This window comes from Sander vitreus, chromosome 9 (genome assembly GCF_031162955.1).
Source record: "Sander vitreus isolate 19-12246 chromosome 9, sanVit1, whole genome shotgun sequence".
In the NCBI taxonomy this organism is placed as follows: Eukaryota; Metazoa; Chordata; class Actinopteri; order Perciformes; family Percidae; genus Sander; species Sander vitreus.
The window spans coordinates 24,415,129-24,433,235 of NC_135863.1; the positions used below are offsets into that span (position 1 = coordinate 24,415,129).

An 18,107-nucleotide genomic window follows, 5' to 3' on the forward strand; every position below is an offset into this window, starting at 1 on the left:
TGGGCATTAGTGCAGGCTTCAGCAAACCCAACATCTGTGCCTCCCAGCACTGCCACTGCTCAAATCATTCATTAAATCAGAACACAAAAAGTAACTTTACTTGAATGCCTCGGCATAAATATTTGATCATGGCTGAGAATAAATCTTTGTCATTTTGTACTCCTTCCTCTGGCTGCGGGCTCCTCTTATAGATCTTCCTCTCCTCGCTCTCTCTTTGCTATTTGGACACAGGCACATGCTAGGCTTGGTCATTTGTGAAATAGATCTTATGAATTTTTTAGAAAGATTCATAGCTGCAATCAGGCCTGGTTAAGACTGTATCACAAAGTAACATGTTGTGCTGCCATGCTCACTCACAAATCATTTGCTGTTTGCAAGGATAATATAGGCTGAAAGAGGTTTTGTGTGTTTATTTGATGGAGGCACTAAACATTCCTTTGTTATAACGGATCTTACTTCTTCATTAACATTTTGGCTACACAACAGTGGGTTGTACCGTAAACGGTTTGTTTATTTATGCATATAGTACCTATAAAAGGATTTACTCATTCATTTAGAAGTGTTTACGTTTTATTATTTTTCAACACTGAATCAAAGTAGATTAATGTGGCTTTTTGACACTGATAAACAGAAAAAGTACAAATACAAAATGCATGTGTGCATAAGTAATTACCTGTTCCGAGTCAGTATCTTAGATGCACCTTTGGCAGCAATTATAGCCTTGAGTCTGTGATAGGTATGCACATCTGGATGCTGGATTTTTCTTTTTTTGTCAGGTTGCATGGGGATCGTAAGTGAGTTTTTTCAAGTCCAGCCACAAATTATCGATTGAATTGAGATCTGGACTCTGGTCTGATTTGGCCACTCAAGGACATTGTTGTTTTTAAGTGTCGTTTCCTGTGTAGTCTTTGAGAATGGCCTGCTCTAGGCAGATTCACAGCTGTCTTGGCTTCACCAATGATGCTTTAGGTGTGTCATAATAAAGGGTGGGATAACTCATGCAAACATGTTGGCTAAGATTATAAATAATCTAGATGACTTCTTAGAGATACATTTTCTCTGACATTTGCTGGGTCTTTTTCTGTTGATCAGTGCCAGAAAAAGTCCCATGAAATCTACTTTGATTCAATACTGTAAAACAATCAAATATGAAATCTTGCAAGTGCTGTCGCTTCTCTCATTTTACTGCACAATTAACAGTACAGATATATTCTCGCAGTTACTGTATATCATGCTAGGATTTGTGCATGGATCTCACAGCTTAACATTCCACACGTCCATTTCCCAGTGATGTAAAACCTTTTACGAGCGAACAAGAATATCAACTTCACACTAAAAGGCAACAAAGCTCTCGTTCTTGTCACTTGTGTTCAGAAGATTTCCTTTTCGTGAGTTTTCTTTCCCCTGAAGAGAAGAGAATATTGTGTAATCAAGCCTTTTAGCTAGAGTGGATCCTTTTAATGTCACCTTCAGGATTCACGTGTTATTAGACATGACTTCAGATAAAAGACGCAACCAGGCCAGCAAGGCGAGAGCGTGGTTTTGGAGCAGAAGCAATAAAAGGATTGAACACAGGTTCGTACAGCTACAGAATATCAAAAGGATATGTGTAAAACCACCCAGAGAGCAGGGGACTGTGATACAGACACAAGTTCTAAGTGAGCGGCAGCAGAGCAGCCTTTTTGGTTGCTGAGTGACAGCTCACATCCAAATTGTCTAGTGATATGTAATGCTAAATGAACCGCGTAAACATGTCTTTAAATGAGCGGACAGCCTTACCAACCCCCCCGCTTTCATCAAACCTGTGGGTCCCAATCCCAGCCAACCCCCACACACCACCACCAGTCCCCCATGGACTCACGCTGTTCAGGGCCCCAGACCCTCAGAACAGAGCCCAGCTAATGGAAAGCTTTCAAGGCGGCTGGAGAAAAATGTCGGCCTCCACCGTTTTTTTATGTTGTGATGGTGTGTGTGTGTGTGTGTGTGTGTGTGTGTGTGTGTGTGTGTGTGTGTGTGTGTGTGTGTGTGTGTGTGTGTGTGTGTGTGTGTGTGTGTGTGTGTGTGTGTGTGTGTGTGTGGCCGGTGTGTGGCCGGTGTGTGTGTGTGTGTGTGTGTGTGTCTGTGGCCGTGTGTGTAGACATGACCACACACACACACACACACACACACACACACACACACAAGTACAAACACCTTGGGACACACCATTTTAAACAGGCCTGAAAAGTGAAAACAACAACACTGTCCGCCCACACCCCCTCCACACACTCTCGCCTGCATTGGCCTGCATAAATGTGTTATATTATGTTGGGTTAAAAATATTATTATTAATAAAAGTAGTAGTATTAATTATGATAAACTTAATTTAAAGAGCACTTTTAGAATCAAAATGTTACAAAGTGCTTTACAACATAAAGGACAACCACAACAATGAAATACAAAAGATAAATATAATATATTTGATAATAACTTGATATATTTGGGGCAGCAGTAGCTCAGTGAGGACTTGGCTTGGGAACTGGAGAGTCGCTGGTTCAAATCCAAGTACGGAATGTGAACTGGTAGCTGGAGGGGGCACTTCTCCTCCTGGGCACTGCCAAGGTGCCCTTGAGCAAGGTACCAAACTCCCAACTGCTCTAGGAGCTATTGGCAACCCGCTCGCAGCCCCCTCGCTCTGACATATCTTGATTAATTGTGTATAGATCCTGTTTGTGCATGTGTGTGTATTTTGGGCCTGTGTGGAAAATGAGTAAAATTAAAATTTAGAATAAATGGAATTTCCCCTTAAAGTGGTTTTATCTAACTTTAGTTTGTGTTGATTCTAGCGGCCGCTTTGGACAAAAGCGGTAGTGTTTTTACCACACTTGCTGTCTCGCACGGCGCTTTATTGCCCACTGTATTACTAAGTTAGCGTTAATGGAAGGTCATATAGTTGTGATGAATGTTTTGCTCAGACAGAAAATCATTCATTTACAATAATTGTTACATTTCAAGTGTAGCATACGGTAACTACGGACAAGTGAGAAAAAAAATAATAGACTAATACAAACATGGACTAAAAGGAATAAAATGTCCGCGCTAAATGGAAGGAGACATATTTGAATGTAGGCTACTGACGTGCAACCACATCGCGCAATCTAAAGTTATTTTATGAATGAAATGGAAATATTACATACCTGAGTGTGTATTAATTGTCTCCATCTGTTAAAAGCCCGACTGAAGTTGACTTGCATTTTCGCCCGTCATCTGTCACTTTCCATTTTGGCTTTTAGTTCTTCATTTAATTTCCTACTTTTCTGTGATGGCCCTGCCCCAGTATCAGCCATAACTACAACAGATACTTCTAAAATAACATAAAATAACATTAAAATACAATTAGGCCTATGTAAAGAAATCTCCTGCTACCTTTTACCTGGCTCGATACGCTAACACAGGCTTTTCTGGTGTTACAAAGAAATCTGTGACCCATCAGAATGTGTTACTGTTCGCGGGCAGAGGCTTTACTAAAAACTATATAAAAATAGCGCTCTTTTCACTGTTAGTCTCGTTTGCTGTTACGGGTCATTTAAGACCATTGTATGAAAAATGAATCTGAAACATTAAAAAGTTACATATAGTCACTTTAATAAATCATTTCTAATAAAGGTATGACTTTACCTAATAAAGGTTTGATTTCTTTCTTTCTTTCTTTTTCTTTTTAAAAGACAACAGTGGACAAAAACGTCTGAATGAAATGGGTAAAATAAGAGAAAAAGACTAAAATCAGGGGGAACTAAAAGTGATTTAAAAGAGCTTTGTATAGTTCAATGGTGTAGTTAGTTGCCTGGCCATGCAATGCTTTTAACGTTAGCAATCACATTTTTAAATCATCTTTAATTTGAACAGGCAGCCAGTGTAGAGACACTGAAACAGATGTTATATAATCCCACCTCTTAGTTCTAGTTAAAATTCTGAGTTTTGATCTGTAGCCTGCCTAAGGCTTTTTGATTAAGGTAGGTGATAATTGCATTGCAATACATGCTCAATTAAGGTGGGATAAACTGTTATACCACGGTTTTTAGCTATAGCTTTAATGTTGCATGGTAAGTATCCTAGATTTGTCAGTACTGGATCAAACAGATGTTAAGGGTTCATAATAAGAATATCTGTCGTGTCCAGATTTAACTGAAGAACGTTGGTTGCCATCTAGTCTTGATGTCAGCCATACAGAGTTTATGAGTGCCGCAAGCTCAATGGGTATTATTGTAAGGTATACTTATGTGTCAAATAAGTAATTTCAACTAATAATAAATACGTAAAGAGAGTAAAGAGAAAATAAAACATATTACCTATTCTCTAAACTGCTTATCCTGTTAACATGCATGGGAGGACCTCACCCAGAATGCAATTTCAAGAGTTAGGGAACACCCTACACCCTAGACAGGGCTGCTAAAACATCACAATATACTAAATTAAGTCACCGGAGCTCATTTTTTGAAACTTGAAATAAATTGCTTCATGGTGTAAAAAAAAACATCTAAAACAAAAGTACATCAGCAAACATACCACACTGTAAAAGTATGGTGTGTGTGTGTAGAGGCGGATCGGGAGAAGACTGGTGCAGCCGCGGCTGGCACTCCAGGAGGAAGCTTGTCAGCCCAAAGAAGGCCGTCTCTCCCCACACGTGTTCATCCCGTCAGCTGCCTCGCTGATGTCTCTTGTTATTATTTTCCTCTCATTCTGCTGCCTTTTCTTTGCAGTCATGAATAATTTGTGTCTACGCCTTGTTGCTTGATGACAGCTGTGCAGTTGATTTGCAGTCTGTTTTTCAGATCAGGTGAATAATGAATAAGCCTCTGCAACAAAAGAGCTATGTCCTATATGTGCCCTGCCTCTCTTCGTCTGTCCCAGCTTAGTTGGCGTGTCAACCGCTGAGAAGGGGACAGGTGAGCAGGAAAGTCTCTCTGATGCTAAAAGTTTCCTAAATAAGCGTGCATACAGAATGTTTTATTTTATGTCTGTTCATCTTCCAAGAACTTACCATCCTTTACTGTATCCGAGCATATTAATCAGTGCTTTCTCTCCGAAGCTTGTTGTTAGTAATCATGTATCTGTCTCAGGTTTTCTCTTTGTAACTCGTCAAACCTGTGTGAAATCTGCTGATCAGAGCATGAGAGCAAATACCACATCATCATTACAATATACACAACTGTTCTGCAGGCCCTCAGGGAACAATCACATTTGGTCTCTCTTCATGGTGTCTTCCCTATATGTGCTTTTAACAAGTACAACATTTGAATCAGATAATTCACCAGATGTTGTTGATTCTAGATATTTACTCTTGTTAGCTGTGTGGGCGTGATCTGGATCTTTATATTATCTATGAGGTATTGCAAGTTATGTTTTATTCAGATTATTTCCTTTAGTGCGTCAAGCTGAGTATCACAGTTTATAAACCAGGAGGTGGGGTCTGGTTCCTCCTGCTGTTGCAGCATCTCCCCTGCAATGTTTAAGTCTCTTTTCAAGAGTTTTCTTTCTTCACACGGAAGAAAAACTCACACTTATTTGAAAAACTCTTTTCCACAGTTATTAGCCTACAGATTAAATCTATATTGATAATGTATCTGTCATGCTTAAACAGTAGAAGATGATAAAACATCTTAATCAGAAAAGTGTGTCTCTAAAATCTCTCTGTAATTTTTAGTTTTTAATTTTACATTAATAATGAATCATCCAAAACCACAAAACCCAGACAGTGAACTTTCGAATTGCACAACAAGAAAAATTAATCTAGGCATACCTCTGGGTGTATGCATGTGTGCCATAAGTGCACCCACTCATCTGTGCAGGCCTAGATTTGAGCCTTAGACTGCAATGCTCTGATTACTCGCCCACTCGAATCGATTGAGCCATATTCTATTCATATTTGATATGCCTCGGGGCAGTTGGATAATGCTTTAAAAAAAATCCACCCGTGCCCTTGGAGGAAATCTGGTCAGCCTAATGGCTTGTTTGAAGACTTTTGCTCGAAAAGCTTCTCTCTGTGATTGTGCTTGAGGAGCGACTCTCAGAGGGAATCATGCAATACCTTCTGAGACGTCACAAATGATTTGCATTCTTAACAAGATGCTGTTTATTTTCTTAAGAAAGATTGTGAGAGAAGTTTGAAGCTTCGTTCCAACAGGAGGGCATTTCCCTGTGACCAGATCCAACACTGAACAGAGAGACCCTTTTTCAGACAGCAGCACTTTTCTCTGTGATTTATCTATGACTCCTAATGCTTTCCTTTATAAACTGCACGTTTCCTTGGGGATGTGAGGTTGTTGCACATGAAGTTCATTTTTAAATAGCCTGAAACTTCTTTTAGAATCAGTAGAATTAAACCTCAGCAAAGCAGACAACGTGGACATGTATGAACAATATAAACTCCACAGCAGCTGCAGGTGTTCAGTCATTCATTAAGATAGATATAACCTTTTTCTTTAAATACTGTAAATTATAACTACACCCCATGGGATTCTTAAAGAGAATAAATGATGTGTCTCACTCTGTGCAATATAGCACCAAGGTGCACAGCTCCGTTAAGTCTTGCTTTAAATGAGCTTGCCTTTTTCTGTTCTCCTTTCTGTTCATCTTGGGGTTTAAAATATTCAGTATCTTCGCAGGCTGGATGTTGTACGATTTTGGGGGAAGTGAGGCATAGTAAATCCTTGTGAGTCAGTGATTTCAATCAATGTTGAAGGAAGACAGCTAACTGATTGTTCCTCTTTTGTTCGAGTAAAGATGAGAAGTGAAAGAATGAAATGGTGACAGTAATTATGCATCACTGATGGAGGTTATATAAAAAAATAATGTTATCTGGAGGCGAAATGCTTTTCTGATGAATTGATTACTTTGGTTCCATATGTATGGCTTCTGATAATGACTGAATCAAAGCCATTATTATACCACCTTACCTTGTGTCACTGTCAATATAAAACCAATCTTCTTGAGTTTGTTGTAATTTATTGTTAAAGTCTTCATAGGATTTATTATTGCCTGATTTCAAACTGTCCACCCAGAGACCTCAGATTAAATCAATTTATGCTCATCACTTAGGCCTATATAACAGAATTCTAATAAACTATTCAAACTCCATCCCAGGAGCAGTCCCTTGGTGGATCACAGCTGCTGCATGTGGTGCCTTGTTTGCCAGCTTCCTGCCAAAAGTCGTTTTTTTGGTCTCCTCCTTATTTTTTAAATAACAGCCATGAGGGTAAAACGCATCTGGTTAACGGTTAAATCTGATCAGACTGTTTAGAGTTAAAACAAATGGCTACAGTGGTCATAACAAACAGGAGCCACGTTAGCCTCTGGGCAATCACAATCACGGCAGCAACATGGTTAAATGTCCTGGCCCGTGTGTCGGCCTATAGCTTTAAGTCACAACAACAATTATAGTGTGGTTTTGTAGGTGGAAGATTAAAATAAAGTAGTTTAATTAAAGCTAAATTGCTGCTAAAGCGAAGTGTGCTACTACTACTACTACTACTACTACTACTACTACTACTAGCCTACAAATAATAATTATAATAATAACATGGTTATTATATAAAATAGCATATAGGTTAATACATTCAGGGGACGTTTGCTATAATTTGGGGGAAGATATATGAGTTATATGACCTGTTTTAGATTTGGACGTTAGATTTTTTTTTTTTTTTTTTTTTATCTAGTTGAAAATAAAACAGAAAATAAAAATGCCTGGAAACATACATTTAGTCGTAAACGACTAAAACTTTATTCTGACAATAAAATGTGCAAAATGGAATAAATGAAGATACGAGCTTCGTAAGTAAGGCAGTAACCCCCCCGTTTATTAAATCACACAGTCTGAGGAGGCTGTTTTGCCAGCATGTCTCCACACTGAAAATAAAATGCCTCGGAGAAGTGCAGATTTCCATCTCTGTTATGCATGTTGATCCGGTTATTTAAGTGTGTGAGAACAAATATTTTGGGCCCACTGAAGCTGATTCATATCAGTCGACATACAAACATGATACATTTGTTTTAACATGCTCACAGTTCACAGCTTATCTCTGTTTTTTGGACCTTTATAACAATCCGTTGAATAATTAGTGTTGATGTCTTCGCACTGCATAAATGTCCGTCAGAAGAAGACACCGTTTGTGTAAGTTTTATTTATGAGACATATACATTTTCTTTATTAAAATAAATAAACGATGTGCCTATCGGCTGAGATAATTAGATATTTCTAATGCACTTTTGCAAGTTTTTACAAAGCTAAAGGTGGATCAAAGTGAATCTTGATCCAAGAAATGTCCTCAAGGTGGGCGAAAATGTCTAAAAATGTCTTTGTTAGATGTCCTCACTCGTTTCAAGAATAATGATTGAAAGACTCAGATGACATGACATGATGCGTGCAGTGATCGCTTCATTTCAGTCCGTGCTGCGTCTCTTTGTGTCTCCTCAGATCCACTTTTCTCTGGAAACCTTTGCCGCAGAGGTCGCAGCCGAAAGGTTTGTACCCGGTGTGTTTCCTGCTGTGTGTGATAAGGTTGGAGCTCTGGCTGAACGCTTTCCCACAAACCTGGCATTTGTGTGGCTTCTCACCTGAAAAACACATTCAGAAAACATATTAGTCCATCCATCCATCTTCATCCGCTTATCCGGGGTCGGGTCGCGGGGGTAGCAGCTCCAGCAGGGGACCCCAAACTTCCCTTTCCCGGGCCACATTAACCAGCTCCGACTGGGGGATCCCGAGGCGTTCCCAGGCCAGGTTAGAGATATAATCCCTCCACCTAGTCCTGGGTCTCCCCCGAGGCCTCCTCCCAGCTGGACGTGCCTGGAACACCTCCCTAGGGAGGCGCCCAGGGGGCATCCTTACCAGATGCCCGAACCACCTCAACTGGCTCCTTTCGACGCAAAGGAGCAGCGGCTCTACTCCGAGCTCCTCACGGATAACTGAGCTTCTCACCCTATCTCTAAGGGAGACGCCAGCTACCCTCCTGAGGAAACCCATTTCGGCCGCTTGTACCCTGGATCTTGTTCTTTCGGTCATGACCCAGCCTTCATGACCATAGGTGAGGGTAGGAACAAAAACTGACCGGTATATTGAGAGCTTTGCCTTCTGGCTCAGCTCTCTTTTCGTCACAACGTATTAGTGTGGGTTCTATTTTATTGAACATGATTTCCAACTTTTACGCACAAGTTACGCACAGATTCTTTAAGGAACACAACATTTTAACTTCGGCCAAATGTGTTACATTGTGTTGCATTACAGTCTGCATTTTCTCCACTTGCCTGTGTGGATGAAAGTGTGTTTCTTCATGTCTGACTTCTGGTGGAACCTCTTCCCGCAGTACTGGCAGGGGTATGGCCGAGTGTCGGAGTGGATAAGCAGGTGCGTCGACAGAGTAGACGACCTCTTAAAACTTTTACCGCATATTTTGCAGTCGAAACTTCTTTCCTGAAACGTGAGCAGAAGCGGGGTTAGTAATGATTGCAAGTCAGCACGCCCATCCTGACAGAAAAAGCAGTCTGACAGCAACATGCAGACCCAGAGAAGGTGCAAACTACAGGATGCGGTTTAAAGTCTGTGAAATTACCTGAGAGTGCACGGCTTTGTGTTGTTCCAGGCTGACTGCGTGTCCGAAAGTTTTGCCGCATATTTCACACGCAAATGGCCTGGTGCCACTGTGCGATCTGCGGACATGGACTTCTAAACCGTGCGGAGTGGAAAACACCTGTGTAAAGAAAGAAAGAAGTCATCGGTCAGTTTTGGAAGTAACAATAAAGTTTAGCTGAAAAAAAGAAATACTTTTGTTAGGTTAAATACATAGTTAATGAATTCATTAATTAATAGTTGTGAAATAACTTTAAGAGTCAATGAGGTCAGATCCTTGGGATCATTTCATTTACAGGCAGCAACAGTTTTTACAGTTTTTTGTTTTAGATGACCAGCAGCAGCTAACTGTGTTACCCGTCCATTTATTTATCCCCACAAAGCAGTCTCCATCCTCACCTTACTGCACTTGATACACTTGTAAGCACCATTGAGGATCAGACTGGAGCAGAGCAGGTCAGACTGGGCCTTCACATTGTGGATTTTTCCCTCTGGGAACAGCAAAGCAGCAGCGTGCCTCCTGTAGTCACCGTAAGTCTCCTCATCCAGAGTCCGGTCTGCGTACAGGGCTGAGTGGGTGCTCCTGTCACCGTAGAAGGCCAACGCCGCCCGGCCCCTGTCCACCTCCATGCCGGGATGGAGGCTCTTCTGCACCATTGGCCTCAGCCCCGGTTCCGGGTAGCTGCTCCACGCATACGGCCGGAAGGGAATAGTGAAGGGCTGGGTCTCATCCACCAGAGGAGACAGGGATTTCTCAGAATCAACTAAAGAGGGGAACAGAGGCCAGATCAAACCAGGTTCAAGCAGGGCGTTTCCATGACCCCACAGGGCCCGACGGGGCATAAGTGTCATGCAATGTTCTATCAGAGAATTCCCAAATGATGACGCCGTTGGGGAAACCATGCAATATCAGCTACTTTTGTCATTAACTCATATGACAAAAGTAGCTTAGAAGTAGCCTAATTGTAGTAGGCCTAGTTACAGTGACAGCATTCTTAGAATATAACACATGAAATAAAACATGTTAACTCTTATAGTCTGCCACAAAGGCCACATATATTATCTGTGTGTGATCATCAAACAAGCTATTAAAGTATTATGGTTCACAAAATGTGCTGACAATTTTAAATCACATATTTCAGATAGACTTATGCAAAAAAAAAAATATATATATATAAAGATATTCCTACAGAGACTTGAATGTGTCTGCGTGTGCCTATATAAAAGTGTGATGGGCCCGTGTGGTGGTGATTGTACCCGGGGATGCAGAGGGGGACGGAGGCCTCCAGAAATCCTCATAGTCCGGAGAGCGACCGCACAGACTGTCGGCGCAGCTCAGCGGGGACTTCGGTGAGAAATCAGCAGCGTTGGCCAGGTGGGAGTCCGGGGAGAGGCCGTACCTGTCCACCGACGTGTCGGTATCATCTTGAAGCTTATCTGCTTCTGAGAGGTCACAGGGAGGAGCGCAGTCAGCATCTTAACGAAAGGAAGCAATACAATTCTAATGTTTTTAAACTCACTGCACAACTGTAAGCTCCTTAAATGCGTCACTATAAATCTATCATTGGTCTAATGGAAGTGGTTTTTCGTTAGCGTGAAATCTCAGTATGTAGGCTACCAACTATAGGCTACATCAGAAATTCCACTTTTTTTTCCATTTTTGGAAAATGTATTTAACGCCTGGCCATAACGACGCGGTACAGTCCTTTAAAGTGTGAAACCAGTGATACTTTTGCATGTATGCATTTTCCATTTGTGGTTTATAATTTAATATGCCTTTAACCATAATAATTCTCCTGTAAAATGTCCGCAATTATTGACATGATAGATTTATTTTAGTTTAAAACTTTGTTATAGGCTACGTGAAATGGGATAAACATAAACATTCAAAGACACATTTTACGCCGTAAAGGAAATTTGAAAACGGAATCATTTTGTACACACCTGAGCATATGTGAGCCAGTATAGTATCCAGCCTGCTGTAGTCATCCTCCAAACTCCGGGGCTGGTGGTAACTGTGCGCCTTCTTACTCTTCACCATGAAGGAGCGAGGCATCTCTGATCTGAGAGCAGACAAATCAGTGAGAATAATCCAGCTGTAGAGAAGGACGCTGCTGCTCGCTCTGAACTCTGCAAAGACCCGATCTCCACTGGTGGGGAGCTGCGGGTCCAAGTGCTTTAATAGAGTTCAACCTGACGACGGAGCATGCGCACAACCTCCGTCCTGTCTGCCAGGTGTTGCACGGACAGGTGTCACTGCAGAGACTCCTCCGCGCACTGCACTACAAAAAGTAACCGCCTACAGCGCGCAGTGCGGTCGACAGGAAAATAGGCCTAGTCTGCATCGGGGGCGATGTATTTCACTTCGTGCAAAGTCACTCAGTTCAGGACTTCACTTGATAGCATATTACAGAGTGGGTTGCCTTTGCCCTGCCTTTTGAATCACCCGTGGAATTATCAGGAGTTGATTTTTATTAGACAATAAGTGACTTTTGCATCAGGACTTTTTTGCCGTGTTGAGCCCGCTGCGTGCAGCTGCTGGTCCCCCTTTGGCTGCAGCTCGTGTCTCTCTCCAGGGGAGCCTGTGGCAATCAGGAGAAGTGATACAGGCCTTATCAGCGCCTTACTCAATCTAACAGGGGGAGAGGAAACGCGGAGGCGCACCCCAGGGTGTCTAAGAGCCTGAATATAGCATGGTAAAATAAAAAGCGTGACAGTGTCCTCTTATGCTTAATATAGATCATAATCACTAAGACATACATTATTTCACAATTATATCCTGTACATACCTGCAGGTTTGACATGAGTGTGTTTGATGTTTTTTTCTGAAACACAATGGAATAAAATAATAGTAGCATCTGCAATGATTGACAAATTCCTCACATTAAATCCACATTTATTGGGATTAAACCTCGGGCTCCAGGTGTCCCCAGATGACAAGGTTTGGTGGAGCTTTGTCCCGGTCTGGTGGTCAGTTGGGCCGTATAGGCTGTTATTATGTGACAGACACTCACCGTCCTCACGCCTGCGGTGACAGTTTCACATTACCCTGGGCATTATGCTCAATAAAAAGGAGCCCCAAGGAGACAATTTGTTTTCTGTTCGGCCAGGACGCAGATTGTGGCAGCCAGAGTTTAAGCGTCATTACGCACCGAACAATAGGACAGAGTCGTGAGTTCCTGGTGCCTTTTTTTTTTTCCATTGCAGGTGCAATAAGTGAATCCCAAAACTATTACAGTGATGAAGTAAGAGGGACTTTATTTTCCCAAGGCAAAGAACCATCACAATTAATACAATTGTTAATATTTGATTGGAACTGCGTTTTACTAATCAGCATTGTCTACTTTCGCGTTTAAATAAAAACATCTTTTAAGATTTTACCGATGGGTGTCACAATTTTAGATCTAATGATTTTAGATCACATAGCTGAATTTTACTCACTGAAATCTTGAACATAAACATAAATAAATCAGCTCATGTCAAAACTTGCATGACTGTAAATATTTTTCTTTACTTAATCACAATATCGGAGACCCAGATTGGTTTCAACCTGGACTCATCACATTAAGCACGAGGACGCATTTTATAGGCTCGCTCTGTAACAGCTACAGAGCACAATGAAGGTACGTTCACTATCAGAACACTAGCTAATTGGCAAACTAGCCTATCAGTAAATGAAGGGCAGGAAATCAAAGCGCCACATGCCCAGGCTCGATTAGACACCACACGGCCGTGGCATCCGGACACAGTGTTGGTGAAGATATGAAGCCCGATAAAAGTGGAGGCAGGCCGGCTCTGCTGTCCGAGCCGACAGGCCGACAGAGAGGACTTTCGTAACGCTGCGTAAAATAACTACTGCGGCATCCTGCCATGTCAATCAAGAGACCTAATACAATAATAATATTACTTACAATAATATTAATATTTAAAATATGTTTATTACATAGCTGTTGTTCTGTCTAAAAAACTTGAATTTTGTCATTGTGGTCACAGCTTAGATTACAATTTATTTCCTTATTGATTCTGCATAATTTATTCAAATATGTTGTGCGTTCTATTGAAATTCAACCTTAAAAACGCCTCTGCATATGAAAACACCAAACCATTCATGCCCCCACACTGCACCGGTCTAATGCGCTCTTACGTTTCAGGATACACCGCACAAATAAAAGGTTAGTACAAATGGTAACACTTTACTTGAAGGTATCTGCAGAACATAAGAGTGACATGACACTGTCATGACACATGAACCCTAACCCTAACTTGTCATGACAAAAACCGAATGACAATGACAGAAGCGTTGTCATAAACGCTTATGACTTGTTTATGTTTATGACACATTCATGACAGTATCATGTCACCCTTATGTAGATACCTTCAAGTAAAGTGAAACCGTACAAATATATATATATTTTTTAAAGCTGTAGCAGTTACACCCATTCTTTACTAAAGGGAATTTTATCTTAAATTCGAGTAATGTTAATTGTAAATCAAAAATCATAATGTATAACAGATTTCTATGGCAACATAACATCTATGGCAGACCTCTGTTTGGCAGGTACAGACATGAGTTGAACCTAAGTTGTTCTTAGTTTTGAGGTTTTACAACTACCTTTTTATATTTTGAATAATCTGTCACTGCCCTTTACTACGCTATGAAATGCATGTTCAAAATATCAAGCATCATCAATCACTGCAATACAAAGTATAAAATTACACTAAGGTCACAGTACTTTCACCATCCCAATTAGAATGTTCTAATGTCTAATAAAAAAACAAAAAAAAAACATCAATAACATTTGGTAGTAATACGTACCTGGTTAATGTTTCAGAGTGCCCGAAGAGAAATGCACTTTTAAAATGTGGTTTTCTGTATGAAATGATTGGTAGTTGAGGCTCAGCTCTAAAAACCGCGAGAAATCACTTCCTGGAAGCAGTCAATCTAAGTAAGAATCTTCAGAGGAAGGCAGCATTGAAACACAACATCCCCCATGTGCTCACAGTCATCTCAACACATTTCAGTCTGGCTGAGGAGGCTCAGGTTAGCGGTCCGCTGCCTACTTTAAAAAGAGACATCAGTCAAGGAGTTTATCAAACGTTTATTGTGAACTCATCACAGACACACAACAATCTCATTTAGTCTCAAGAGTCTGCTGACTGCTCCATAGCGTGGCCATGTGTGTCCTTACTGCACTGCAGACTCAAAAAGTGCCATAACGTGTTCCTCTCCCACCAAACACAGGGTATCTTGTTCATCAAAGGGACATTATCATCACCAAGTCAAACTCAGAATCTTTTCAGTTTCCTGGACATGACAGCCAATACTTTCACTTCGACCTTGACTTCCACTGAATACAGGAGTTAGTGTTCAATACAGACATTCAGAGAAATTCAAAGTCTTACACATCCAGGTCTAGGCACATGAAATGGAGTGGAACTGGTTTGTGCACTATCCAGAATTTAGTGCTTACTTTGGTAACACTTGACTCCAGATTCCTCCCCAGTTTGGGTTATAAAGTGTGCTACACTGTGTTATCTCAGCTTTGTCTCCCAGTTTAAGTTCCCTAGGACTGCCATCCATTTCCGTGCAAATTTGTGATACACAAAACCTCTGGTAGACATTACTCATGTTTGACTCATCAGCAACTCTACTACATTATGTGCTAAATCAACTTACTGCGGGGCTCATTTTGAAAGTAAAGCCTGGATGCTTTCAGAGAAATCAGTACAACAGCAACAGTAGTTAACAATTACATCTTTCCACTGATAATTAACTGCTCTGAAAACAGTGAGCTGAAGTTTTCTTATAAGTATTGATCAGCTTCTCTTTTTCTCCAACAGGAATTCTAACTTATCTCAAAAAACAGGATTTGTGTTACCATATTAAACTAACTCATATGTCCCTTTTTCTGATTTTACAATATATTCTAAACATCAGATATGCAAGAGATACATATTTTCAAGTTCAAAAGGAATTGAAAAAACAAACATAATACACATTTACATATCTACAAGTATGCAGATGTCACATTGACCTTGTGGTACACCAGCCCTGGTGAAAGGCATGCAGCACTTGCTAAGGCCAAAAAGTCAACATTACCTCAAGCCAGCGCTGGCTGACACAAGCGGCTTTGATACCGGCTGCTGACCAAGCTCATCAAGACTTATATATATATATATATATATATATATATATATATATATATATATATATATATATATATATATATATATATATATATATATACTATACACACACACACACACACACACACACACACACACACACACACACACACACACAAACACCACCTATACAATTCTGCCTCTGCATGATGGACACTTAGTAGTAACGGCATCAATACATTTCTGATGTTCATTTATAAAATGCTTTAAAAATATAAAACCATTGGATGAAGTGTGTAATATAGCATAAAAGGTTTAATTGCACAGTCTCTTCTCTGTGTTGTACCAACAGGATGTCAACCCCCATCGCCCCCGCCCCATTGTGGCCCAGTAGACTTTGATACGCTCCACGTTTTTTCCATTCTCTGCTGAGGTCCACACTAATGGTCGACTTCTGTCAGAGGTGCTCAGACAGACGGTTGTTTGCTATCTTCAGGAAGAAAACAAAAACTACAAAAGGGAGGTAAACAAAATAAACTAAATCCATCAGTGTGATATGAAATGATGATGAGTTTCCTTTCTGAAATTCAGAACTCCAAATCCAGACATCTACTCTGAAATGGCTGTTGGAAACACATCTCCTGTTCCTCAGTGAGTACTGACAGCCTCTGTCCCAACTCCCAGTGGGTGATAGTCACACGGTGGTGGACTTGTGGCTGGTGCTCTGAGGTACAGAGAGTCGCAGGGCCTCATCGTCCTCCTCCTCCTCACTGTCGGTGTCCCCGAGGTTGGGGCGCAGTCTGATACGGCCCCCGCTCCTCTGCTGGGTGTTGTGGAGGGTCGGGCCCTTGACTCCATCTTCATCTGAAGACTGGTAAGACCCATCATCCCCCACATAGTGACTGATCATGTGGATCCCATCAAAAGTGGACTGATTGGCCAAGCCCCTCTGTCCTTTTAAGCAGCAAATCTGTGAGAGTAAGCATAATGAGTATTAATAGCAACACAAAGGCTGTTTAACCCTGAATGCAAACATGAGCCAAACACATATACAGTAACTCTAACCCCCCAGCCCTGTATGTTCAATTCAACTCAATTTTATTTATAGTGTCAAATCACCACAGGAGTTATCTCAGGACACAAACAGATAGAGTAGGTCTAGACCATACTTTACGAAGACCCAACAATTTCCCCACGAGCAAGCATTTGGTGCAAATGTGGCGAGGAAAAACATCCTTTCTACAGGCAGAAACCTCGGACAGACTTCTGAGGGAGAAAACAAATACTAACAAGTATGACATGTACAAACAATATATTAAAAATATGAATACAATACGGTCAAATCTTTGGCAGACTGTGATATTCATAATGAACAGTATCACTGGCACATATGAAAGGTGATGTCTTTCACAAATCTAACATGCATGCAGCAATTCAACGAAAATGGAACAATGTAATAAGATATGAGTTGTGTCCCAATTCCATACTGCATTCCAATAGTATACACAAAGCACTGCATTCTAATTTGCATAGTTTACAGTTTTTGCAGTTAGTACAAAATAAATCAATATCATTCACCATTCTGTACTAACAGGAAATGAACAAGAAGTACACCAAGAAATAGTTTTGCAAATATTCAGTACTTTATATTTTTAATAATTAGTTTCCCTTTTTCAGCTATTAGTACATCAGCCATTTCCTTTGTAAACTCTATGGTGGGACAATATTGTCCATCAATTACACAATGACTGCATACTGACATTTTTGGAGATCACTTTTCCAGTGTGAACGCACTCAAAACATCCTTAGAATCAGTATGTAGTATGGAATTGGGATAAAGCGATTGTATAATTGTTTCATGGTTTAGGGATAGCTCCATTTGGGAATGCGTGGGAGATAGTCCTGAATTTGTCCTACTGAAAACTTTAGAGAAGTAGCTGTTCTCTGCTGTTTACCAGAGGTGGATAGTAAACCCAACGTTTATTTGCCAAACCAACCAGTTAGTCCTCATTCTGTAAGGGCCCTGACACACCACGAGGACGGTCGGCCATCGGTCCAAGTTGGCATAGTTTTTGCAGTGTGTCCCGCAACAAGTCAACCATTGTCAGCCTCTTTTTGGCTGACGAAACATGTCAGTGAGGAATCTCTCTCATTGGATGTTCAGCTAATGCGAATAAGTACACAAGAAGAAAAACGGAAGTGGGGAAAAGCAAGCAAAGTTCGAATGTTCCTTCTAGGAGCGGGCTGCTCAGTCCCTCTGCTTCCCCACCGTAGGGAGACTTCTTTGCCTAAAGAACGGGCCCCATCATCCAGCGTCCGCTGTCATCCTGGCGAGGAGTGAGGCAATGGCTCTGTGCTGCCGCTAGCAGATTCGGGC

General features: G+C 41.0%; 2 protein-coding genes across 9 annotated transcripts in view; both read right to left on the bottom strand.

The window, feature by feature from the left end:
- Positions 1-8,140: 8,140 nt before the first annotated feature.
- Positions 8,141-14,531, bottom strand: gfi1ab (growth factor independent 1A transcription repressor b). Of its 3 annotated transcripts, XM_078259434.1 has the most exons (8): positions 14,421-14,531; positions 12,394-12,429; positions 11,549-11,667; positions 10,862-11,080; positions 10,004-10,368; positions 9,588-9,725; positions 9,283-9,448; positions 8,141-8,592 (listed from the first exon to the last, which is right to left on the bottom strand). In XM_078259434.1, exons 3-8 carry the CDS (start codon positions 11,658-11,660, stop codon positions 8,414-8,416), a joined length of 1,179 nt encoding a protein of 392 aa, XP_078115560.1. In that variant the 5' UTR covers positions 11,661-11,667; positions 12,394-12,429; positions 14,421-14,531; the 3' UTR covers positions 8,141-8,413. The 3 variants fall into 3 exon arrangements, with proteins under 3 accessions (XP_078115560.1, XP_078115561.1, XP_078115562.1); XM_078259435.1 differs by lacking the exon at positions 12,394-12,429; XM_078259436.1 differs by lacking the exons at positions 12,394-12,429; positions 14,421-14,531 and having other exon boundaries at positions 10,862-11,047; positions 11,549-12,357.
- A 1,330-nt stretch (positions 14,532-15,861) lies between these two features.
- The window catches only part of evi5b (ecotropic viral integration site 5b), a 43,873-nt gene continuing 41,627 nt past the window's right edge, over positions 15,862-18,107 (bottom strand). For all 6 annotated transcript variants that reach the window (XM_078259428.1, XM_078259433.1, XM_078259429.1 and 3 more), the window contains one exon: positions 15,862-16,700. In XM_078259428.1, the coding sequence (XP_078115554.1) occupies positions 16,425-16,700 (276 nt within the window). In that variant the 3' untranslated portion in view covers positions 15,862-16,424. The remainder of the gene's footprint in view (positions 16,701-18,107) is intronic.